Below are 27,363 nucleotides of genomic sequence, written 5' to 3' on the forward strand. Positions count from 1 at the left end.
ATGGACTGTGGCCTACCAGGCTCCTCGGTCCATGGGATCTTCAAGGCAAGAATACTGGAGTGGGTTGCCATTTCCACCATCTTAGCCACTCTTAAAAGCTTAAAATATTAATCACATAAATCTAAGGGCCATACTTAAATGCATACATCAGTAGACAGTTAACTGGCAATTTTCTGTTAAAAATTTTCCTTCTTTTTCTACTGCATATTTTCTATTTTGATTTGAGTATTTTGTCTTGCTTGAACAGGACTATTTCAGGAGCTTAAGGTTAATCATGATTTTAATCTCACTTGAACATTCCAGAATTAGTAAATCTATTTGTTGTTGTTGTTCAGTCACTCAGTCATGTCCAACTCTTTGCGACCCCATGGACTGCAGCACTCTAGGCTTCCCAGTCCTTCACATCTCTCGGAGTTTACCCAAACTCCTGTCCATTGATTCTGTGATGCCATCAACCATGTCGTCCTCTGTTGTCCTTTTCACCTACTTCAATCTTTCCCAGCATTGATGGTGAATGGTGCCAGGATTCATGGTCTCCAAAGGAGAGGAATTCACTGAGATGCGGTCTCAGTCACTCAGAGTGTCATATAACAGTTTCATTAAGGAGAAAAGGGATAGAGAAATCTTCCAGTAAAAGGCACTGGAAGAGCATAGGAGAGGACCCACCTCACTAGTTTAAGCAGGGCATCATATAATTTTCAAGAGGCTGCTAAGAATAGATACAAAGAAAGTCTCAAGGTCATAAAAGTTCCACCAGACCTTTTGGCATACATCCTGAGACAACTTTAGTACAATATTAACCAGAAGGAATGAGTTCTGGATAACTGCATTTCTGGGTGAGATATATAGTTGCTGAGAAACAGGTTCCCAGGCAAGATTTGTTACCATTATAATCATTAACATAGAGACTAAGAAAAGCATAATGGGTGTAAGAAAAGCATTTTCCAAAAAAGCCTCTTGATGAAAGTGAAAGAGGAGAGTGAAAAAGTTGGCTTGAAGCTCAACATTCAGAAAACTAAGATCATGGCATCTGGTCCCATCACTTCATGGGAAATAGATGGGAAACAGTGGAAACAGTGTCAGACTATTTTTTGGGCTCCAAAATCACTGCGGATGCTGATTGCAGCCATGCAATTAAAAGACGCTTACTCCTTGGAAGGAAAGTTATGACCAACCTAGATAGTGAATTCAAAAGCAGAGACATTAGTTTGCCAACAAAGGTCTGTCGAGTCAAGGCAATGGTTTTTCCAGTGGCCATGTATGGATGTGAGAGTTGGACTATGAAGAAAGCTGATCGCCAAAGAATTGATACTTCTGAACTGTGGTGTTGGAGAAGACTCTTGAGAGTCCCTTGGACTGCAAGGAGATCCAATCAGTCTATTCTAAAGGAGATCAATCCTGGGTGTTCATTGGAAGGACTGATGCTAAAGCTGAAACTCCAATACTTTGGCCACCTCATGCGAAGAGTTGACTCACTGGAAAAGTCTCTGATGCTGGGAGGGATTGGGGGCAGGAGGAGAAGGGGACGACAGAGAATGAGATGGCTGGATGGCATCACTGACTCGAGGGACGTGAGTTTGAGTGAACTCCGGGAGCTGGTGATGGACAGGGAGGCCTGGCGTGCTGTGATTCATGGGGTTGCAAAGAGTCAGACATGACTGAGCAACTGAACTGAACTGAACATGTATGATTGCTGTGTATTCATAGCCCCAGATCTAAAGAAAAGCCAGTTCTCTCAGGCAAAGTACATTGTTGCACAAGGCTTAAGGAAAGCGTGAGGGAGAATCTTCACCTCCTCCTTAAAAGGCCCTGGACTGCCTATCAACCTGCCTAAGTTAGCTCTCTCAGCACCAGGGTCTTTTCCAATGAGTTGGCTCTTCGCATCAGTTGGTGAAGTATTGGAGCTTCAGCTTCAGCATCAGTTCTTCCAGTGAATATTCAGGTTTGATTGGTTTGATCTCTTTGCTGTCCAAGGGACTCTCAAGAGTCTTCTCCACTACTGTCTATTTACTAAATTATAAATAAGCATGTGACTTCATCCTTCACACCATAAGCATTGCAATGGCTACTATCAAGTGTGGAAAGGGATTTTTTTTTTCAGTGCCTACTGTTGTCCTATAGTTTACCTCATTTGATTTTGCCAGCAGCCCCTCTGAAAAGGTACTATGATTATTATCTTACACATAACTCTTGATAGGCTGGTTAACTTGACTAAAACCACATAACTAGTGAACAGAAAGACTTGAGTCTTGTTTTGCAAATGACAGAATAAAAAAGATGACACCAACAATTAAGGAATGCATTGACTCATAACTGAAAAGCTAAGAGGAAGGACTAACTTCACCTGAGGCTAGAGACAACTAAAATTTTGATGTTACTATGACTTTGATTTCTCTTTCATTTCCTTTGGTTTGCCTACTCAATGTTGGCTTCCTCCTCCGGTTCCATAAGGGAGTCCCCTGAAACTCCAAGCCTCAACATCATAGTTCCAAAGTGGGGTGTTCTGTTCAAAATGTGTAACAACCGTCTTGGGGAAAAGAGGTCTCTTCTTGTAGCTCTCACATAATTTCTGAGATTCTCTCTCTCCCCCATTAGCTTAAATTTGTTCATGCTTCTCCACACTAAATCTTTCTGACTGGCCTACTCACCACATCCTCAAATTGCCTAGTATATCCAATGCCTCTGTGTTTTTTCTCATGTTAATGACCTCACTTAAAATGCCATTTTAAATTTTTAAATTAATTGTTTAAATTAATTGCTAACACTGGAGAACTGACACACACTTACCAGTTAGGGCCTGCTCCTGGACCTGGAGTAGGAGAAAGAAATGCCCTAAAGAAAATGATAATGCTATTGGCTCAAGAATGCTTTCCACGATTAAGTAGATCATGGCACTGGGAATGTTTATAAAGTCTATACCTTTTAGGTTATTCAACAAAACTACCCAAACATAATCTCTGCTTTCAATCTACAGCTAGCATTTAATGAATAGAGGCCAGGGACTCTTAGCATCCTACCATGTACAATACAACTTCTCCCTGAAAGGAATGATCTGACCCAAAATGTCAATAAAAGTAAGACTGAGAAATCGTCTTCTGTATGATCTGCCAGGCATACTCCATCAGCTTTTTTTTTTAATTTATTTATTTTAATTGGAGGCTAATTACTTTACATTATTGTGTTGGGTTTGTTATATATTGACATGAATCTGCCCCCTGTCTCTCTCTCTCTTACTGTTTCTTTAAGCAAGAGTCACATTGAATTGCCTTCCTTCAGTGCTGAAATGTACCAAAGCTCTTTAGGTTTTAGGATCTTTGCCTGTTATTTTCATTCTACCTCCCACTCCTCTAACTACTGTGCCACCCCTCTCCACCTAGCCAAAATCATTCCTTCTTCAGCACTAAGCTCAAAGATTATTTAAGGGTGATTTCATGTCCCTGACTTGGTCAACCTTACCCCTCTACTGCCTACATACTGCCTTTTTTTTTTTTTTAAGTGCTTTTAAAAAACATTTCAATTGTTTAGCATTTACTATAACTTCAATTAGCTATTCTTTTGCTTCAAATGAAAACTCCCAGAAGAAAGGGTGCATACATTTTTGGTTCTTCTTTATACTCTGAGTATCTAGTAAAGCATCTGGATGGCATTTCAGGTGAGGCTATTAACATGAGTAAAAACTCAGAGGCATGGGTATACTACGCATTTGGGGGATATGGTGAGTAGGCCGGTTAGAAAGATTTAGTGTGGAGAAGCCAGGTGGCACTAGTGGTAAAGAACCCACCTTCAAATACAGGAGACATAAGAGATGCAGGTTTGATCCTTGGGTCAGAAAGATCCCCTGGAGGAGGGCATGGCAACCCACTCCAGTATTCTCGCCTGGAGAATTCCTATGGACAGATAAACCTGGCAGGATACAGTCCATGGGGTCGCAGAGTCAGACATGACTGAAGCTACTGAGCACACACACAGGCATGAACAAGGATAGAAGAGGGGTGGAAGTCTTCTGATCCTGGACTTAATGAATGTATAACTTTTTTTTTTTTTTTTTTGAGTTTCAACTGTAAAGCTCTAGTCCTTCTGTATATGTAAAGGAGGCAAACCAGTTTAAATCTTTTTTTTTTTTTTTTACTGTCTTCTTTTGTCTGATAGGCCTTGCAAAAACAGCCCAAGAATGTATATTTTTTTAGTTTGGGTGTTTTTTATAGTGTACTAAACCCAGAGTCAACTGACCTATGGTCCATAGCTAGCTCTAACACGAATTTATTCTTTTCATTTGCTTCCTTTGACTTTAGATTATTTATAAACTGAGGGAGCTAGACTAATGGATCTGTGCTGCCCTCCCAATCTAAACATTCCTACTTAACTAAATCAGAACAGTTTTGACTAGCTGAAGTTGAACTATGTAAGTCTTCTCTTTTTAAGAGTTTTCAAAGGAATATTATCTTAAAATGCAGTTGTTTATGTTCCTTGGCAAATAATCAGTAGAGTATAATGAAAATAACTGGACCTTTTGATTATTGGGAATTTTGATATACCCCTAAGTTTTGCATTATTTCATATATTTCATATAAGTATGGAAGACTGAGTAATAGATATCCTAACTTCAAGATAGATCGTAAAGTTATTGTATTTTTCAATAAATCCCTAGGACAAGCACACTTTTTTTCATAAACTTTCTCTAAAAAGTGAAGTCTAATGTTATTCACCAAACCATTGATCTTATTAAAGCATGTATTGTATATCCGTTTAATGCAGGGTTTCTCAACCTCAGCACTATTGCTATTTTGGACTGGAAAGTTCTTTCACATGAGGAAGTTACCCTGGCAATCTCTGTGAATGTGAAATTCGCTCAGTAATGTCCGACTCTTTGCGATCCCATGGACTATAGAGTCCATGGAATTCTCCAGGCCCTAATACTAGAGTGGGTAACCTTTCCCTTCTCCAGGGGATCTTCCCAACCCAGGGATCAAACCCAGGTCTCCTACATTGCAGGCAGATTCTTTACCAAGGAAAGCCCTAGCTCTACTGAAAAGATGCCCGTAGTAGTTCTCCATCCCAGTTGTGAAAAAAAAAAAAGGTCTCCAGACATTGTCAAATGTCTACTGAGGGGCACAGATAGCCCCAGTTGACAACTACTGGTTTAGTGCAAAGCAGTCCTCTTTAACTAGGGTGGATGCAAATGTGACTGATGGTTAACCAACTGAAGTTTAATTTTGACAAAATGAATCTAAATCCCTCACTGCCAGTTAAAAGTAGCTCTCTCCTTTGCCTACCTGCTACATGCTTTTGGCAGATTCTGAATGTAGCAATCAGTGATTTCTTTATAAGGTAACAATCACTAGGAAATCTCAAAAAGTTGTTTAAAAAAGTAAAAATAAAATAATGAGTAGAGTCTTATGATTAAGCTTGTAAGTTCTTAATAGTATCTCCTTACATCCAAGAGTAAATAATTTTCTGAGTCCTGTTCCATTATACAATAGTGACAGAAACACTGAATCTGTGAATCTATTTCACTGACAGGAACGGTGAATCTGAGCAATTTTTGTGTGTGTTGATATTTTTGTGCATATTTTATAGTAGTCTTCTAAGAGATAAGGGTTTTTCAGAATGACCATTTCTCCATCAACCTTTCTCAAGAATACCGGGGTTTTTGTCTTCAGTAATTTTTTTTTGTTATAATAATTATCATGATAATTTGGTTTTAAAACAGAAAACAGCTTCAGGTCTTTTGAAAGGAGGCAGAGGTGGATCCATATAATCCTTCAGTATAGTTGGTGTGAGGTATGGAGTCTTCTTCTGAGACTAAAAACACAGAATATAGAGCCTGTACAATGTGTCTGTTTGATAATTTCTGCTGTCTTTCCATTTAAAAAGATCACAGGTCCAACCTGACATCTTTATTTGTCAACCTTTAATTATCAGTAACTTGACAATATTTAAGGTCTGGATGTTTTTAGGCAGTCCTAAAATTAATTTAATATAAAAAACCCTCTGAAAGCAAATAGAAGCCCAAAGATATATAATAATATTTTGTCAAAATGCTTTGCTAATATTAGAAAACAGTGCTTTATGCTTGTTTATAAGGAATATTACCATTCACTATATAACTGAGCAGGACCCTGTGGGGCTTTCCTGGGACAGGCTTTCCCACATGTCCTCTCTGAGGTACTTAGATAATAATGTTTGATGTTCATTTCCTGAGTTTTAAAATTATGAACCCCTGCCCCTCACCAAATGGAAGCTGTTAACTACTTCATGATCATGAACACATAGCCCTCCTAGTGCCTGAGAATGTTAACTGTTGTGACACCACCCTGTTACCTCACCATCAGCCAATCAGAGAACTGTACATGAACTGATCACAACCCCCCTCCTTCACCTGACTTTTAAAAATGCTTTGCTGAAATACTTTGTGGACCTTGAAAATTTTTTGGAGCATGAGCTACCTGTCTCCTTGGAACAAACTTTCTATGCTCCAAACTCCAACATTTTGGTTTGTTTAGCCTCACTTTGTGTCAGGCATAGGAGCTTATGCTAACAATTGCCTTTTTTAACTTTTAAATCCAAATAGACAATCTCTCATTAGAAATAGGCCTAAATTTTTAAGGTAACTTGCATTCTTAAAATAAAATATGTCTCATCTCTGCTTCCACCAAATGTGGAAAAACAGGGGCTACATTTATACTCCCACCATCGACAATTAAAAATATGGACAAAATATACAAAGGAATAGTTTCATGACATTGGACATTAGGCAATGGAAGGCAGTGATGCCTGAGAGTCAAGAGAACAAGAGGAAACATGACTTCCCTGGCATATTTTGTGGGGATATGTTCAAGATGTTCAGGGAAAGACAAATCGGGAGGAACTCAACAAACTCCCCAAGTTGCAGAGTTGAAGCTGAGAGTCTGTGAAGACCAAGAAAGCTAGAATTCATGGACAGAGTACCACTAAGAAGAGAGTTGCACAGAGACTACCAGAGATCTTCCAGTGGACCTCCTATATGTTCTTTAAATTACTGATAATTGTTTGTATGTGACAAAACTACCTTGGCCCAGTGGGGGAGAAACACCCGAAAAGAGTAGGAAAAAAATTCCCAGAACTCACACAGGACTTGGAAAAAAATGTCTAATCCCACGAGGAAGACTGAAAAACCTCAAATCATAGGCATTTGGTATAATACTCAGAGGTTCTTCCCTCAGGAGTGGGGAATAATTAGTCCACATGAAACACAGCTCATGACTTGCCTAACAAATTTTAAAAAGCGAGACTTGGAAGAAAAAAGAAAAACTGTTTCCAAGTACCTTGACCCCATCCAAGGACAAAGCTCAAGAATATATATAAGAATATAAAAGTAACCAGCATTCAACAAAGTCAATTCATGATATCTAACCAAAAATTACTAGTCAGAAAAGCTGAAAAATATAACCCATAATAATGAGAAAAATTGGTCAATCTAAATTGACACAGAACTGGAGCCTATCGAGCAGACAAGATGGCGGAGGAATAGGACGGCGAGACCACTCTCTCCTCCACAAATTCATCAAAAGAACTTTTGAACGCGAGTAAAGTCCACAAAACAACTTCTGAATGCTGGCAGAGGACGTCAGGCACCCAGAAAAGCAGCCCATTGTCTTCGAAAGGAGGTAGGAAAAAACATAAAAGATAAAAAGCGAAACAAAAGAAGTAAGGACGGAGCTCCGTCCCGGGAAGGGAGGCTTTAAAAAGAGCGAAGTTTCCAAACACCAGGAAACACTCTCACTGGCGAATCTGTGGCGAGCCTTGGAAGCTCAGAGGGCCATATAACCCTCTTTTTTTTTTTAAGATTTTTTTAAAACCCACAGATTACCCGCCAAACGGTAACTCCCAGCGGAGAAGCAGCGCAGACGCCTGCATACGCCATTAGCAAGCGGGGGCTGGGCAGGGAGGAGCCGGCTGAACTGCTTAGAGAGAGGACTGGGCTTGAATGCCGCGAGAACAATTTGAGAGAACTGGGGAGAGCAAAGCAGACTGTGGAATAGCTTCCCCACGAAAAGGCGGAAAGCTCTAACCTATGACTCGGCCAGCCCCGCTCACAGAATAAAGGACTGAGCAGAGCGAGCCGGCTGCGGTCGGCCCATCCCCCATCCCACGCCGAGACAGGCAGGGAGCGCAGCCAGAGCCGGAGCGGGCAACCGCGGCCCCAGAAAGGCATCCGATACAAACTGCAGGCAGGCTTGTTGCTATTCAGGACTCCTTGGGCTCGGGCCGGTTGATATCCCCCTGAGAAGGTGCGCCGGTTGTACACCCAGAAAACTGAGTGGCGGGGACTGGGGAGGCGATAAGTCGCAGAGACTGCGCTCGCCAAACACCTGGTCCCCTGAGCTCCTCGGACTGGGGAAGGCACAAAACGCAGGCCCAACCAAGTCTGCGCCTTTGTGGAGTACCTGAGAACCTGAACTTGAGCCGCTCAGACCTGGGAAGTGCATACAACCCGGTGCCGGCCTTGGACAGTTCCCGGCAGAGCAACCTAGAGCCTGTGCAGTGTAGACTGGGACAGCATACCTGCTGTGAGCGGGGGCAAACTCAGTGTGGCCGAGACGCTGCGAGCACTCCCCACAGACGCCAGAGATAATCGACTGCAGCGTTCCTCCCTTCCCAGAACAGGACTGAACAACTGAGCCTTAAAAAGTGTCCACCCACCCACTAGTATCAGGGCGGAAATTAGACACTGAAGAGACCAGCAGACAGAAGCTAAAACAGAGGGAACCACCTTGGAAATGACAGATAGAGACGTCTAGAGACTACTCCAAGAAAAAGACCAAAAACCAGAGGCAAGAGGCTTAAGCCCGAATCCTGAGAACACCAGAGAAGTCCTGACTCCAGGGAACATTAATCGAAAGGAGCTCATCAAACGTCTCCATACCTACGATAAACCCAAGGGTCAACAAGTTCCAGAGCAAGACATACCACACAAATTCTCCAGTAACACAGGAAACTAGCCCTGAGCTTCAATATACAGGCTGCCCAAAGTCACTCCAAACCCACTGACATCTCATAACTCATTACTGGACACTTCATTGCACTCCAGAGAGAACAAATCCAGCTCCACCCACCAGAACACCGACACAGGCTTCCATAACCAGGGAACCTTGACAAGTCACCTGTCCAACCCCACACACAGCAAGGAAACTACATAATAAAGAGAACTCCACAAACGGCCAGAAGAGGGAAAGGCCACCCCAAGCAAAGCATTATAAGCAAGATGAAGAAGCAGAGAAATACCTAGCAAGTAAAGGAACAACATAAATGCCCACCAACACAAACAAAAGAGGAAGATATAGGGAATCTACATGAAAAAGAATTTCGAATTTTGGTGGTGAAAATGATTCAAAATCTTGAAAGCAAAATGGAGTTACAGATAAATAACCTGGAGAAAAGGATTGAGAAGATGGAAGAAAGGTTTAATAAGGACTTAGAGGAAATAAAAAAGAGTCAATATACAATGAATAATACAATAGATGAGATCAGAAACACTCTGGAGGGAACAAACAGTAGAATAACAGAGGCAGAAGACAGGATAAGCGAGCTAGAAGATAGAATTGTAGAAATAAATGAAACAGAGAGGAAAAAAGAAAAACAAATTAAAAGAAATGAGAACAATATTAGAGACCTCTGGGACAATGTTAAACGCTCTAACATTCGAATCATAGGAATCCCAGAAGAAGAAGACAAAAAGAAAGACCATGAGAGAATACTTGAGGAGATAATAGTTGAAAACTTCCCTAAAATAGGGAAAGAAATAATCACCCAAGTCCAAGAAACCCAGAGAGTCCCCAACAGGATAAACCCAAGGCGAAATACTCCTAGACACATATTAATCGAATTAACAAAGATCAAACACAAAGAACAAATATTAAAAGCAGCAAGGGAAAAACAGCAAATAACACACAAGGGGATTCCCATAAGGATAACAGCTGATCTTTCAACAGAAACTCTTCAGGCCAGGAGGGAATGGCAAGACATACTTAAAGTGATGAAAGAAAATAACCTACAGCCCAGACTACTGTACCCAGCAAGGATCTCATTCAAATATGAAGGAGAAATCAAAAGCTATACAGACAAGCAAAAGCTGAGAGAATTCAGCATTACCAAACCAGCTCTCCAACAAATGCTAAAGGATCTTTTCTAGACAGGAAACACAGAAAGGGTGTAAAACTCGAACCCAAAGCAATAAAGAAAATGGCTATGGGATCGTACTTATCAATAATTACCTTAAACGTAAATGGGTTGAATGCCCCAACCAAAAGACAAAGGCTGGCTGAATGGATACAAAAACAAGACCCCCATATATGTTGTCTGCAAGAGACCCACCTCAAAACGAGGGACACATACAGACTGAAAGTGAAGGGCTGGAAAAAGATATTCCATGCAAATAGAGACCAAAAGAAAGCAGGAGTAGCAATACTCATATCAGATAAAATAGACTTTAAAACAAAGGCTGTGAAAAGAGACAAAGAAGGAAACTACATAATGATCAAAGGATCAATCCAAGATGAAGATATAACAATTATAAATATTTATGCACCCAACATAGGAGCACCGCAATATGTAAGACAATTACTAACAAGTATGAAAGGGGAAATTAACAATAATGCAATAATAGTGGGAGATTTTAATACCCCACTTACATCTATGGATAGATCAACTAAACAGAAAATTAACAAGGAAACACAATCTTTAAATGATACAATAGACCAGTTAGACCTAATTGATATCTATAGGACATTTCACCCCAAAACAATGAATTTCACCTTTTTCTCAAGTGCACATGGAACCTTTTCCAGGATAGATCACATCCTGGGCCATAAATCTAGCCATGGTAAATTCAAAAAAGTTGAAATCATTCCATGCATCTTTTCTGACCACAATGCAGTAAAATTAGATCTCAATTATGGGAGAAAAACTATTAAACATGCCAACATATGGAGGCTGAACAACACACTGCTGAACAACGAACAAATCATAGAAGAAATCAAAAGAGAAATCAAAATATGCATAGAAATGAATGAAAATGAAAACACAGCAACCCAAAACCTCTGGGACACTGTAAAAGCAGTGCTAAGGGGGAAGTTCATAGCAATACAGGCACACCTCAAGAAACAAGAAAAAAGTCAACTAAATAACCTAACTCTACATCTAAAGCAACTAGAAAAGGAAGAAATGAAGAACCCCAGGGTCAGTAGAAGGAAAGAAATTGTAAAAATTAGGGCAGAGATAAATGCAAAAGAAACAAAAGAGACTATAGCAAAAACCAACAAAGCCAAAAGCTGGTTCTTTGAGAAGGTAAATAAAATTGACAAACCACTAGCCAGACTTATCAAGAAACAAAGGGAGAAGAACCAAATCAATAAAATTAGAAATGAAAATGGAGAGATCACAACTGACAACACAGAAATACAAAGGATTATTAGAGAATACTATCAGGAATTATACGGCAATAAAATGAATAACCTGGAAGAAATGGACAAATTCCTAGAAAAATACAACTTTCCAAAACTGAACCAGGAAGAAATAGAAAATCTGAACAGACCCATCACAAGCACGGAAATTGAAACTGTAATCAAAAATCTCCCAGCAAACAAAAGCCCAGGTCCAGACGGCTTCACAGCTGAATTCTACCAAAAATTTAGAGAAGCGCTAACACCTATTCTACTCAAACTCTTCCAGAAAATTGCTGAGGAAGGGAAACTTCCAAACTCATTCTATGAGGCCACCATCACCCTAATCCCAAAACCTGGTAAAGACCCCACAAAAAAAGAAAACTACAGGCCAATATCACTGATGAACATAGATGCAAAAATCCTTAACAAAATTCTAGCAATCAGAATCCAACAGCATATTAAGAAGATCATACATCATGACCAAGTGGGCTTTATCCCAGGAATGCAAGGATTCTTCAATATCCGCAAATCAGTCAACGTAATACACCACATTAACAAACTGAAAAATAAAAATCATATGATTTGATTATCTCAATAGATGCAGAAAAGCCTTCGACAAAATTCAACATCCATTTATGATAAAAACCCTCCAGAAAGTGGGAATAGAAGGGACATACCTCAACATAATAAAAGCTATATATGACAAACCCACAGCAAACATTATCCTCAATGGTGAAAAACTGAAAGCATTTCCCCTAAAGTCAGGAACAAGACAAGGGTGCCCACTCTCACCACTACTATTCAACATAGTTCTGGAAATTTTGGCTACAGCAATCAGAGCAGGAAAAGACATAAAAGGAATACAAATTGGAAAAGAAGAAGTAAAACTTTCACTGTTCGCTGATGACATGATCCTCTACACAGAAAACCCTAGAGACTCTACCAGAAAACTACTAGAGCTAATCAATGATTACAGTAACGTTGCAGGATATAAAATCAACACACAGAAATCCCTTGCATTCCTATACACTAATAATGAGAAAATAGAGAAATTAAGGAAACTATTCCATTCACTGTTGCAACGAAAAGAATTAAATACTTAGGAATATATCTACCTAAGGAAACAAAAGACTTGTACATAGAAAACTATAAAACACTACTGAAAGCAATCAAAGAGGACACTAATAGATGGAGAAATATACCATGTTCGTGGATTGGAAGAATAAATATTGTAAAAATGAGTATACTACCCAAAGTAATTTATACATTCAATGCAATCCCTATCAAGCTACCAAAGATATTTTTCACAGAACTAGAACAAATAATCTCACAATTTGTATGGAAATACAAAAAACCTCGAATAGCCAAAGCAATCTTGAGGAAGAAAAATGGAACTGGGGGAATTAACCTGCCGGACTTCAGGCTCTACTACAAAGCCACAGTCATCAAGACAGTATGTTACTGGCATAAAGACAGAAATATAGATCAATGGAACAAAATAGAAAGCCCAGAGACAAATCCACGCATCTATGGTCACCTCATCTTTGACAAAGGAGGCAAGAATATAAAATGGAGAAAAGACAGTCTCTTTAACAAGTGGTGCTGGGAAAACTGGTCAGCCACTTGTAAAAGAATGAAACTAGAACACTTCCTAACACCATACACCAAAATAAACTCAAAATGGATTAGAGAGCTAAATGTAAGACCAGAAACTATAAGACTCCTAGAGGAGAACGTACGCAAAACACTCTCCGACATAAATCACAGCAGGATCCTCCATGACCCACCTCCCAGAATATTGGAAATAAAAGCAAAAATAAACAAATGGGACCTAATTAAAATCAAAAGCTTCTGCACAGCAAAGGAAACTATAAGTAAGGTGAAAAGACAGCCTTCAGAATGGGAGAAAATAATAGCAAATGAAGCAACTGATAAAGGATTAATCTCCAAATTATACAAAAGTCTACATGCAATAAATGCTGGAGAGGATGTGGAGAGAAAGGAACCCTCTTACACTGTTGGTGGGAATGCAAACTAGTACAGCCACTATGGAGAACAGTATGGAGATTCCTCAAAAAATTGGAAATAGAACTGCCATATGATCCAGCAATCGCACTCCTGGGCATACACACCAAGGAAACCAGAATTGAAAGAGACACGTGTACTCCAATGTTCATTGCAGCACTGTTTATAATAGCCAGGACATGGAAGCAACCTACATGTCCATCTGCAGACGAATGGATAAGAAAGCTTTGGTACATATACACAATGGAGTATTATTCAGCCATTAAAAAGAATACATTTGAATCAGTTCTAATGAGGTGGATGAAACTGGAGCCTATTATACAGAGTGAAGTAAGCCAGAAAGAAAAACACCAATACAGTATACTAACACATATATATGGAATTTAGAAAGATGCAAATGATAACCCTGTATACGAGACAGCAAAAGAGACACAGATGTATAGAACAGTCTTTGGGACTCTATGGGAGAGGGTGAGGGTGGGATGATTTGGGAGAATGACATTGAAACACGTATGTTGTCATATGTGAAATGAATCACTAGTTCAGGGTCAATGCATGTTATAGGATGCTCGGGGCTGGCATGCGGGGATGACCCAGAGGGAGGATAAAAGGAGGAGGGAGGTGGGAGGGGGGTTCAGGAGGGGGAACTTATGTAAACCCGGGGCAAATTCATATCAATGTATGGCAAAACCAACCAATATAATATGGTAAAATAATTTGCCTCCAATAAAAAATAAATTAACTACAAAAAAAAAAAAAAGAACTGGAGCCTATGTTAGAATTAGTAAGCAAAAGTATTAAAACAGTTATTTTACTAGGATTCTGTATGTTCCAAAATTAATTTGATACCTGAAAGATTTTTTTAAATGTTCAAATTGAATGTGGAGAAATGAAAATTACAATATCTAAAAAGAAAAATGCACTGGATGTGATTAGCAAAAGATAAGGTTTTACAAAGAGAAGATTAGTAAATTTAGAAATAGAAATCTAAAATAGAGAGGAAAATATTTTAAATGAACAGATAAAAAGAAATATAAACATTTAATTTGCAATTGTGTTTAATGCTATGTAGGAACAAGGAAGGTTTTACATGAGAATAACTGGAGGGAGACCATTTAGAGCATATTAGGTACAAATAAACCTGATTTAACATGAAACACAACTGGATTCATGTAGAAAATTAAATGTAGTGTTTTTTCTTATAATAAACCATTTTTTTCATTTTTTCCGACAACATCTGTGTTCACTGATAGTATAATAGTCCAGATATAGCTGGTAAAAATGACTAAGACCCCCAGTTCCTGTCTTTGAGAAGCTAGGAGTCTAATAGTTCAGCAGTACCTAGACAGTGTACTATAAAGCAGAGATACCACTTTGCTGACAAAGGTCTGCACAGTTAAAGCTATGGCTTTTCCAGTAGTCATATATGGATGCGAAAGTTGGACCATAAAGAAGGCTGAGCACCAAAGAATTTATGCTTTCAAGTTGCAGTGCTTGTGAGCACTCTTGAGAGTCCCTTGGACAGGAAGGAGATCAAACGAGTCAATCCTAAAAGAAATCAACCCTTTCAGATTCATTGGAAGGACTGATGCTGAAGCTGAAGTTCCAATACTTTGGTCACCTGATGCAAAGGGCCAACTCACTGGAAAAGACCCTGATTCTGGGAAAGATTGAGGGGAAGGAGGGCGTGAGATGGTTGGATGGCACCACTGACTCAATAGACATGAGTTTGACCAAACTCTGGGAGATGTTGAAGGACAGGGAAGACGCACACTGCAGTCCATGGGGTCACAAAGAGTTGGAAATGACAGAGCGACTGAAAAACAGTAACAACCTCTCATTAAAATAATTGCATACCAAATGAAAACATAAACATATCCTTTTTCTTTCTTCTTTTCTTTTTTAGATGAGGATAGGCATTCACTCAGGCTCTGTGCTGGCTGGAGTTGTTGGGGTAAGAATGCCACGATATTGCCTATTTGGAAATAATGTCACTCTGGCAAGCAAATTTGAATCAGGAAGTCACCCTCGACGCATCAATGTCAGCCCAACCACTTACCAGTAAGTGTTCTTTGCCATTGCCTAATGCTAATAGCCTGTCACTTGTGACACTCTATTTTTTTCTTGATCCTGTTATTCTCTAAGATAATAATGAGTAGATCCATCCAGTCTGAAAGATAGCAATTATGAGACAAAATTTAAATTGCACCCTAAGAAAGGACACAGAAAACTTGACTTGATTGAGAGGTAAATCAGGTTTGTCATTTCCCACAGTCCCTGTCCTTCTTAGGTATTCCTGTTTAAAATACAGGAGAGAAAATGTTAAGAGTCTGCATCACACTGGAAATTCTAATACTTTGAATGTTTCTCAATGTTTATAAAAGTCATTTGACTTAGGATAGAAAAGATATTTGTCTCTTTTGATTTTTCTGGATAATGAATATAAATAGGGACTCTAAATATATACTGGGTACAGAGTAAAACTTCAAACTTTATCTTAAAGGTCATATCTGACAACTCTACACATTTTGACAGCTGAAATCAACTTTATTTTGTGCCTGGTAGATGTCATCTCACCCACTAGATATTAAGCTCCATATGGGCAGAGACCAAATCTGTTCATCACTATATCTCCAAAACTTACAAAAAATGTTTAGCACATAATAAGCCCTCTATAAATATTTATCAAATTAGTGAACAAATGCATTGGTAAGATAAGCATCTCTATACTCAGAAAGCAGTATGAATATCTCCTGATTGGTTTTGACTAAATGTTAAGTAATATGTGTGTGTGTGTGTGTGTGTGTGCAAGTCACTCAGTCGTGTCTGACTCTTTGCGACCCCATGGGTTATACAGTGCATGGTGCATGGAATTCTCCAGGCCAGAATACTGGAATGGGTAGCCTTTCCCTTCTCTAGGGGATCTTCCCAATCCCGGGATCGAACCCAGGTCTACCACATTGCAGGCGGATTCTTTACTAGCTGAGCCACAAGGCAGGACCAATGTTAAGTAAGCTTTGGTGTAAAAGCTATTTCACTAGTTCCATGGTTTGAATGACTCAGATATCACACTCTTAAAACTGTAAAGTAGAAATAGTGCCATTGATATTTTTTATTAACATGGCTACCACGTTTATTCAGGCTAACAACAACAGCAAAAACCCCAGGAGCAGAAAGCTTAAATATATACATAATGTATGTTGATTTATAATAAGAAACAAAATGGTGATATTTTGAAGCTTTTGATACCACATCTATATAAAAGGAAATTAAGTTATTTTAGATGAAAGATAAATATTTCCTGATTCCTGAGGAGCACATGAGAAAGGGAAGAAATTACAAATATGAAAGCAAGAAACTTTTTCCTAAGAACTACATGTCATTTTAGGGTATTTATATAAGGGTATTGCCTCTTTTCAATTTCTCCCAATTTTTCTGGCACAATTTTGGGCATAATATAGATGATATCACAAAGATTTCCATATTAAATCTCTTCAAAAGCTTCAGCGCTGATCTGAAACTTCTCTACATCTGTGCACTTTGGGCTCTAGATCACAGGGTAAGGAAAATTCCTGAAGATCAACCCCCAAACATATATCCTTTTACCATGGTAATGATTTTTCCCATCATGGAGCTAATATTTATGTTTTCTGTTTGTATAAGTCAGTGTAGATTTACAGAAACTCCATTATTTAAAAAATGATGTGTAAAGAATGGATCAACCATGCAAGGAGCTCATACCCTGAGCTTAACTGTCATTGCTGTAGCTGGCTTTGTTTACATGTCACCAATAAAGGAAACCCCACAAGTCACACAGAGTCTGAATATTTTAGTGCTGTCTTTAAATTTTCATAATCTTTATCACATTGGTGGAAGTTTGTAATGATACTTGGTAATCTGTAATGTCTAAAAAATTGAATCATTTCAAATAGAGCAAGCATTGAAACCTATTATTCTATTATGATCTGCCCCACCTCCAACAACTTCCCCCTGATAAAAACATAAATGGAGCATAGATGAACACGTTGAGCTGCCATCTGTGTAGACTGTAAAAGATACTTTTTCCTACTGGTCCCAAATCTTGTAATTTCTACTAATACTTTATTTAATATTCCAAGCACTATGATAGGCACGAATGTTACAACAATAAACAGCATAAATATGATCTCCATCTTCATGGAGGAGACCACAAACCAAAAGGTAGATGTATGAAAGTAAACACTTTACTACAATAGACTAGTACTGAGCTCAAGAAACCCTGAACACAGTATTAGAATAAGAGGGGTAGACTAAAATAAGGATGAAGAAACAGATAGACTGAAATCAGACCAACTGAAGCTATAATACATGTTAAGAAGTTTCAACCTAACCCTAAGAGCAAAGAAAGACATTGAAGAGTTATAAGCATAGGTGTGACTTGGCCAGATTTGTACTTGAAAAAGATTTCCAAGGTTGTAAAAAGGAGAACAGATTAGGAAGGGAACCAATCCAGTGACTGAAAGGAAGTAGTCGTTCCCATTTCCTTGATGGAAATGTCACTAATTACTGAGATCCTAGAATCCAAACTATTTGATGTTTCAACTCATCTTCCATGTTTTAGAAGAGCAATTGAACCAGTGACTGTTAACATGCATTTTTATCTGCATGCTGCGTGCTAAGTCACTTCAGTCGTGTCTGACTCTTTGCCACCCTATGGACTGTAACCTGCCAGGCTCCTCTGTCCATGGGATTCTCCAGGCAAGAAGACTGGAGTGGGTTGTCATACCCTTCTCCAGGGGATCTTCCCAACCCAGGGATCAAACCCATGTCTTTCATATCTCCTGCATTAGAAGCTGGGTTCTTTTCCACTAGGGCCACCTGAGAAGCCCATTTTCATGTGAAAGTGAAAGTCGCTCAGTCATGTCCGACTCTTTGAGACCCCATGGTCTATAGAGTCCATGGGATTCTCCAGGCCAGAATACCAGAGTGGGTAGACTTTCCCTTCTCAGGGGATCTTCCCAACCCAAGGATTGAGCCCAGGTCTCCTGCATTGCAGGTGGATTCTTTACCAGCTGAGCCTCAAGGGAAGTCCAAGAATGCTGGAGTGGGTAGCCTATCCCTTCAGCAGATCTTCCCATCCCAGGAATTGAGCAGAGTCTCCTGCACTGCTGCCAGATTCTTTGCTAACTGAACTAGCAGGGAAGTCTTTTTTTTCCCCCTTGGAGACCATCAAAAACAATTTACTTTGGTTCTTGATAAGTTTCTAGAACACTAAATTTAAGTATATGATCTCAGTTGACTGGGTTTTCAGATTATGGATGTATTTGTGACTAAGTATGCTTTCTGTTGGTTTTATACATACCAATGTATACACGTCAGCTATGTATAATTGTTCTATTTCACACTGTATAGGTGATTTATGAATCCACAGGTATAGAGTATACTTCCCTTTCCATTTTACTCACAGTGAAATTCCTGATGGACTTTTCAGGGACATTCCCTATGAGGAAATATAAACATAAAACTGAAGTTAAAGCAAATAGGAATTTGTGAAATAAAACTAAGTATTAAGCTCCTAAGAGCTGGAAATTTCCAATTGTACTTCCTGAATTAAATGCTGTAAAGTGTCCAATATTGGCTGGTTATTTTGAAAATTTCAGACAAGTTTTTTTTTTTAATTTTTAACATTTTAATTTTATTGGAATATACTTGGTTTACAGTGTTGTGCTAGTTTCAGATGTACAGCAAAGTGATTCAGTTATATGTATAAATATATTCATTCTTTTTTAGATTCTTTCTCATCTAGGTTATCACAGAATATTTGATAGTTTCCTGTGTCTTGTTGGTTATGAATTTCCTATGTCTTGTTGGTTATCTATCTTATATATAGTAGAGTGTTTGTGTTCATCCCAAGTTCCTGATTTATTCCCCCATGCCCCATGTTTCCATTTGATAACTGTAAGTTTGTTTTCAATATCTTTAAGCCTGCTTCTGTTTTGTAAATGTCTATTTGTATCTTTTTAAAAACTAGATTCCATATGTAAGTATACCTTATGTACCACATCTTTATTCATTCTTCTGTTGATGAACATTTAGCTTGCTTCAATGACATGGCTGTTTGTAAATATTGCTACAGTGAACGTTGGAGTGCATGTATGCTTTTGGATTATGGTTTTCTATGGATATTTGCCCAAGGGTGGGATTGATAGGTCATATGGTATTTATATTTTTAGCTTTGTAAGGAACTTCCATACTGTTCTCCATAATGGTTGTACCAATTTACATTCTCACCAACAGTGTAGGAAGGTTCCCTTTTCTCCATACCCTCTCCAGCATTATTTGTAGATTTTTTTTTTACAAATTCTTTTAATTGGAGTATAGTTACTTTACAATACTGTGCTAGTTTCTGCTGTACAACAAAATGAATCATCTATAGGTATATATATCCCATCCTTCTTGGACCTTCTGCCCACTCCCTCCCCAACCCACTCATCTAGGTCATCACAGAGTACCAAGCTAAGCACCTTGTGCTACAGAGCAGGTTCCCACTAGCTCTCTATTTTACACATGGTAAAGTATATGTGTCTCTTTTAATCTCCTAATTTATCTCACCATCACCTTCTCCACCTATATCCACATGTCAGTTTTCTACATCTGCACCTCGATTCCTGCTCTGCTAATAGGTTCATCTATACTAGTTTTCTAGATTCCAGATATATGCATTAATGTATGATATTTTTTCTCTCTCTTTGCCTTGTTTCTTCTGTATGACAGTCTCTAGGTATACCCACATCTCTGAAAATGGCACTATTTTTCTCCTTTAAATGGCTGAGTAATATCCCATTGTATATGTGTAACAAATCTGCTTCATCCAATCTTCTGTTGATGGCCATTTTGGCTGCTACCATGTCCTGGCTACTATAAATAGTGCTGCAATGAACATAGTTATACACATGTCTTTTTGCATTGTGGTTTTCTCAGGATATATGCCCAAGAATTGGATTTCTGGGTCATATGGGAGTTTTATTTTTAGTTTCCTGAGGAACTTCTATCTGTTCGCTGTAGTGGGTATATTAGTTTGCATTTCCACTAAGAATGCAAGAGGGTTCCCTTTTTCCCACACATTCTCCAATTTTTATTATTTGGGTTTTTTTTTTTGTAATAAGATTTCAAATAAATTCTTTTTTTGTTTGTTTTTTGTTTTATTGTTGTTGTTGTTTTATTTTTCATTGGAGGCTAATTGGCCACCTCATGTGACGAGTTGACTCACTGGAAAAGAGTCTGATGCTGGGAAAAGTCGGGGGCGGGAGGAGAAGGGGACGACCGAGAATGAGATGGCTGGATGGCATCACCGACTCTGTGGACATGAGTTTGAGTGAACTCAGGGAGTTGGTGATGGACAGGGAGCCTTGGCGTGCTGTGATTCATGGGGTGGCGGAGAGTCGGACACAACTGAGCGACTGAAATGAACTGAACTGAATTATTTTACAATATTATATTGGTTGGTTTTGTCATACATTGCAATGAATCCACCCCGGGTGTACATTAGTTCCCCTTCTTGAACCACCCCTCCCACCTCCCTTCTCCCCTTAACCTCCTTCTGGGTCATCCCCATGTACCAGCCCCGATCATCCTGTATCATGCGTCGAATCTGGACTGGTGATTCGTTTCACATATGATAATATACAAGTTTCAATGCCATTCTCCAATATCATCCCACCCTCACGCTCTCCCACAGAGTCCCAAAGACTGTGCTAAACACCTGTGTCTCTTTTGCTGTCTCGTATACAGGGTTATCATTTGCATCTTTCTAAATTCCATATATATGCATTAGTATACTGTACTGGTGTTTTTCTTTCTGGTTTACTTCACTCTGTATAATAGGTTCCAGTTTCATCCACCTCATTAGAACTGATTCAAATGCATTCTTTTTAATGGCTAAGTAATACTCCATTGTGTATATGTACCAAAGCTTTCTTATCCATTCGTCTGCAGATGGACATCGAGGTTGCTTCCATGTCCTGGCTGTTATACACAGTGCTGCAATGAACATTGGAGTACATGTGTCTCTTTCAATTCTGGTTTCCTCGGTGTGTATGCCCAGGAATGCTATTGCTGGATCATAGGGCAGTTCTATTTCCAGTTTTTTAAGGAATCTCCACACTATTCTCCATAGTGGCTGTACTAGTTTACATTCCCACCAACAGTGTAAGAGGGTGGCCTTCTCTCCACACCCTCTCCAGCATTTAAGCTTGTAGACTTTTGGATAGCAGCCATTCTGACTGGTGTGAAATAGTATCTCATTGTGGCTTTGATTTTCATTTCTCTGATTATGAGGGATGTTGAGCATTTTTTCATGTGTTTGTTAGCCATCTTTGTGTCTTCTTTGGAGAAATGTCTGTTTAGTTCTTTGGCCTATTTATTGATTGGGTCGTTTATTTTTCTGGAATTGAGCTGCAGGAGCTGCTTGTATATTTTGGAGATTAATTCTTTGTCAGTTGTTTCATTTGCTATTATTTTCTCCCATTCTGAAGGCTGTCTTTTCACCTTGCTTATAGTTTCCTTTGCTGTGCAGAAGATTTTAATTTTAATTAGGTCCCATGTGTTTACTTTTGCTTTTATTTCCAATATTCTGTGAGGTGGGTCTTGGAGTATCCTGCTGTGATTTATGTGGGAGAGTGTTTTGCCTATGTTCTCCTCTAGGAGTTTTATATTTTCTGGTCTTAGATTTAGATCTTTAATCCATTTTGAGTTTATTTTTGTGTATGGTGTTAGGAAGTATTCTAGTTTCATTCTTTTACAAGTGGCTGACCAGTTTTCCCAGCACCACTTGTTTTTTTTTTTTCTTTCTATTTTATTATTTTTTATTTTTATTTTTTTAATTTTTAATTTATTTATTTTTTATTGGAGGCAAATTATTTTACAATATTATATTGGTTGGTTTTGCCATACATTGACATGAATTCGCCCGGGTGTACATGAGTTCTCCCTCCTGAACCTCCCTCCCACCTCCCTCCTCCCTTTATCCTCCCTCTGGGTCATCCCCGCACGCCAGCCCCAAGCATCCTGTAACATGCATCGACCCTGAACTGATGATTCGTTTCACGTATGACAACATACATGTTTCAATGCAGTTCTCCCAAATCATCCCACCCTCACCCTCTCCCACAGAGTCCCAAAGACTGTTCTATATATCTGTGTGGCTTTTGCTGTCTCGTATACAGGATTATCATTTGCATCTTTCTAAATTTCATATATATGCATTAGTATACTGTATTGGTGTTTTTCTTTCTGGTTTACTTCACTCTGTATAATAGGCTCCAGTTTCATCCACCTCATTAGAACTGATTCAAATGCATTCTTTTTAATGACTGCGTAATACTCCATTGTGTTTATGTACCATAGCTTTCTTATCCATTCGTCTGCAGGTGGACATCTAGGTTGCTTCCATGTCCTGGCTATTATAAACAGTGCTGCAATGAACATTGGAGTACATGTGTCTCTTTCAATTCTGGTTTCCTGGGTGTGTATGCCCAGGAGTGCGATTGCTGGATCATATGGCAGTTCTATTTCCAGTTTTTTAAGGAATCTCCACACTGTTCTCCATAGTGACTGTACTAGTTTGCATTCCCACCAACAATGTAAGAGGGTTCCCTTCTCTCCATATCCTCTCCAGCATTTATTGCATGTAGACTTTTGGATAGCAGCCATTATGACTGGTGTGAAATGGTATCTCATTGTGGTTTTGATTTGCATCTCTCCGATTATGAGGGATGTTGAGCATTTTTTCATGTGTTTGTTAGCCATCTTTGTGTCTTCTTTGGCGAAAGGTCTGTTTAGCTCAATTCCAGAAAAATAAATGACCCAATCAAAAAATGGGCCGGCACCACTTGTTAAAGATACAGTCTTTTCTCCATTTTATATTCTTGCCTCCTTTATCAAAGATAAGGTGTCCATAAGTGCATGGATTTATCTCTGGGATTTCTACTTTGTTCCATTGATCTATATTTCTGTCTTTATGCCAGTACCATACTGTCTTGATGACTGTGGCTTTGTAGTAGAGCCTGAAGTCCGGCAGGATGATTCCCCCAGTTCCATTCTTCTTCCTCAAGATTGCTTTGGCTATTCGAGGTTTTTTGTATTTCCATACAAATTGTGAGATTATTTGTTCTAGCTCTGTGAAAAATATCATTGGTAGCTTGATAGGGATTGCAATGAATGTATAAATTACTTTGGATAGTATACTCATTTTGCAATATTTATTCTTCCAATCCACGAACATGGTATATTTCTCCATCTATTAGTGTCCTCTTTGATTACTTTCACTAGTGTTTTATAGTTTTCTATGTACAAGTCTTTTATTTCTTTAGATAGGTGTATTCCTAAGTATTTTATTCTTTTCATTGCAACAGTGAATGGAATAGTTTCCTTAATTTCTCTTTCTATTTTCTCATTATTAGTGTATAGGAATGCAAGGGATTTCTGTGTGTTGATTTTATATCCTGCAACTTTACTGTATCCATTGATTAGCTCTAGTAGTTTTCTGGTAGAGTCTTTAGGGTTTTCTGTGTAGAGGATCATGTCATCAGCGAACAGTGAAAGTTTTACTTCTTTTCCAGTTTGGATTCCTTTATGTCTTTTTATGCTCTGATTGCTGTGGCCAATACTTCCAGAGCTATGTTGAATAGTAGTGGTGAGAGTGGGCACCCATGTCTTCTTCCTGACTTTAGGGGAAATGCGTTCAGTTTTTCACCATTGAGGATAATGTTTGCTGTGGGTTTGTCATATATAGCTTTTATTATGTTGAGATATGTCCCTTCATTTCCCACTTTCTGGAGGGTTTTTATCATAAATGGATGCTGAATTTTGTCAAAGGCTTTCTCTGCATCTATTGAGATAATCATATGATTTTTATTTTTCAGTTTGTTAATGTGGTGTATTACGTTGATTGATTTGTGGATATTGAAGAATCCTTGCATTCCTGGGATAAAGCCCACTTGGTCATGATGTATGATCTTCTTAATGTGTTGTTGGATTCTGATTGCTAGAATTTTGCTAAGGATTTTTGCATCTATGTTCATCAGTGATATTGGCCTGTAGTTTTCTTTTTTGTGGCCTCTTTGTCAGGTTTTGGGATTAGGGTGATGGTGGCCTCATAGAATGAGTTTGGAAGTTTCCCTTCCTCAGCAATTTTCTGGAAGAGTTTGAGTAGAATAGGTGTTAGCGCTTCTCTAAATTTTTGTTAGAATTCAGCTGGGAAGCCGTCTGGACCTGGGCTTTTGTTTGCTGGAAGATTTCTGATTACAGCTTCTATTTCCATGCTTGTGATGGGTCTGTTAAGATTTTCTATTTCTTCCTGGTTCAGTTTTGGAAAATTGTACTTTTCTAAGAATTTGTCCATTTCTTCCAAGTTGTCCATTTTATTGCCATATAATTGCTGATAGTATTCTCTAATGATCCTTTGTATTTCTGTGTTGTCGGTTGTGCTCTCCCCATTTTCATGTCTAATTTTATTGATTTGGTTCTTCTCCCTTTGTTTCTTGATGAGTCTGGCTAGTGGTTTGTCAATTTTATTTACCCTCTCAAAGAACCAGCTTTTGTCTTTGTTGATTTTTGCTATGGTCTCTTTTGTTTCCTTTGCATTTATTTCTGCCCTAATTTTTTAGATTTCTTTCCTTCTACTAACTCTTGGGTTCTTCATTTCTTCCTTTTCTAGTTTCTTTAGATGTAGGGTTAGGTTATTTAGTTGACTTTTTTCTTGTTTCTTGAGGTGTGCCTGTATTGCTATGAGCCTTCCCCTTAGCACTGCTTTTACAGTGTCCCAGAGGTTTCGGGTTGTTTTGTTTTCATTTTCATTCATTTCTATGCATATTTTGATTTCTCTTTTGATTTCTTCTATGATTATTTCATTATTCAGCAGCATGTTGTTCAGCCTCCATATGTTGGCATTTTTAATAGTTTTTCTCCTGTAATTGAGATCTAATCTTACTGCATTGTGGTCAGAAAAGATGCTCGGAATGATTTCAGTTTTTTTGAATTTACCAAGGCTAGATTTATGGCCCAGGATGTGATCTATCCTAGGCAAGGTTCTGTGTGCACTTGAGAAAAAGGTGAAATTCATTGTTTCGGGGTGAAATGTCCTATAGAGATCTATTAGGTCTAACTGGTCTATTGTATCATTTAAAGTTTGTGTTTCCTTGTTAATTTTCTGTTTAGTTGATCTATCCATAGATGTAAGTGGGGTATTAAAATCTCCCACTATTATTGCATTGTTGTTAATTTCCCCTTTCATACTTGTTAGTAATTCCCTACATATTGCGGTGCTCCTATGTTAGGTGCATAAATATTTATAATTGTTATATCTCCTTCTTGGATTGATCCTTTGATCATTATGTAGTTTCCTTCTTTGTCTCTTTTTACAGCCTTTGTTTTAAAGTCTATTTTATCTGATATGAGTATTGCTACTCCTCCTTTATTTTGGTCTCTATTTGCATGGAGTATCTTTTTCCAGCCCTTCACTTTCAGTCTTTATGTGTCCCTCGTTTTGAGGTTGGTCTCTTGTAGACAACATATATAGGGTTCTTGTTTTTGTATCCATTCAACCAGCCTTTGTCTTTTGGTTGGGGCATTCAACCCATTTACGTTTAAGGTACTTATTGATAAGTATGATCCCATTGCCATTTTCTTTATTGTTTCAGGTTCGAGTTTATATACCCTTTCTGTGTTTCCTGTCTAGAGAAGATCCTTTAGTATTTGTTGAAGAGCTGGTTTGGTGATGCTGAATTCTCTCAGCTTTTGCTTGTCTGTAAAGCTTTTGATTTCTCCTTCATATTTGAATGAGATCCTTGCTGGGTACAGTAATCTGGGCTGTAGGTTATTTTCTTTCATCACTTTAAATATGTCTTGCCATTCCCTCCTGGGCTGAAGAGTTTCTGTTGAAAGATCAGCAGTTATCCTTATGGCAATCCCGTTGTGTGTTGTTTGTTGCTTTTCCCTTGCTGCTTTTAATATTTGTTCTTTGTGTTTGATCTTTGTTAATTTGATTAATATGTTTCTTGGAGTATTTCACCTTGGGTTTATCCTGTTAGGGTCTCTCTGGGTTTCTTGGACTTGGGTGATTATTTCCTTCCCCATTTTAGGGAAGTTTTCAACTATTATCTCCTCAAGTATTCTCTCATGATCTTTCTTTTTGTCTTCTTCTTCTTCTGTGACTCATATGATTCGAATGTTGGGGCATTTAACATTGTCCCAGAGGTCTCTAATATTGTCCTCATTTCTTTTAATTTTTTTCTTTTTTCCTCTCTGTTTCATTTATTTCTACAATTCTATCTTCTAGCTCCCTTATCCTGTCTTCTGCCTCCATTATTCTACTGTTTGTTCCCTCCAGAGTGTTTCTGATCTCATCTATTGCATTATTCATTGTATATTGACTCTTTTTTATTTCCTCTAAATCCTTATTAAAACGTTCTTGCATCTTCTCAATCCTTTTCTCCAGGTTATTTATCTGTAACTCCATTTTGCTTTCAAGATTTTGAATCATTTTCACCATCAAAATTCGAAATTCTTTATCAGGTAGATTGCCTATCTCTTCCTCTTTTTTTGTGTGTTGGTGGGCATTTATCCTGTTCCTTTACTTGCTGGGTATTTCTCTGCCTCTTCATCTTGCTTATATTGCTGTGCTTGGGGTGGCCTTTCCCTCTTCTGGCAGTTTGTGGAGTTCTCTTTATTATGTAGTTTCTTCACTGTGTGTGGGGTTGGACGGGTGACTTTTCAAGGTTCCCTTGTTAGGGAAGCTTGTGTCGGTGTTCTGGTGGGTGGAGCTGAATTTCTTCTCTCTGGAGTGCAATGTAGTGTCCAGTAATGAGTTATGAGATGTCAGTGGGTTTGGAGTGACTTTGGGCAGCCTGTATATTGAAGCTCATGGCTATTTTCCTGT

The 27,363-nt window shown here is 38.6% G+C and overlaps 1 protein-coding gene across 2 annotated transcripts in view; it reads left to right on the top strand.

Annotated features, from left to right (window-relative positions):
• The window catches only part of GUCY1A2 (guanylate cyclase 1 soluble subunit alpha 2), a 444,325-nt gene that overhangs the window by 379,471 nt on the left and 37,491 nt on the right, over nucleotides 1-27,363 (top strand). Inside the window, exons 10-11 of one of the 2 annotated variants that reach the window (XM_088843443.1) lie at nucleotides 14,521-14,531; nucleotides 15,355-15,509. In XM_088843443.1, the coding sequence (XP_088699569.1) occupies nucleotides 14,521-14,531; nucleotides 15,355-15,509 (166 nt within the window). The remainder of the gene's footprint in view (nucleotides 1-14,520; nucleotides 14,532-15,354; nucleotides 15,510-27,363) is intronic. The other variant, XM_055422943.2, reaches the window with a different exon arrangement.

The sequence above is a fragment of the Moschus berezovskii genome, chromosome 14, assembly GCF_049115385.1.
Source record: "Moschus berezovskii isolate FMDL1 chromosome 14, NW_MosBer_1.0, whole genome shotgun sequence".
Classification (NCBI taxonomy): domain Eukaryota; kingdom Metazoa; phylum Chordata; class Mammalia; order Artiodactyla; family Moschidae; genus Moschus; species Moschus berezovskii.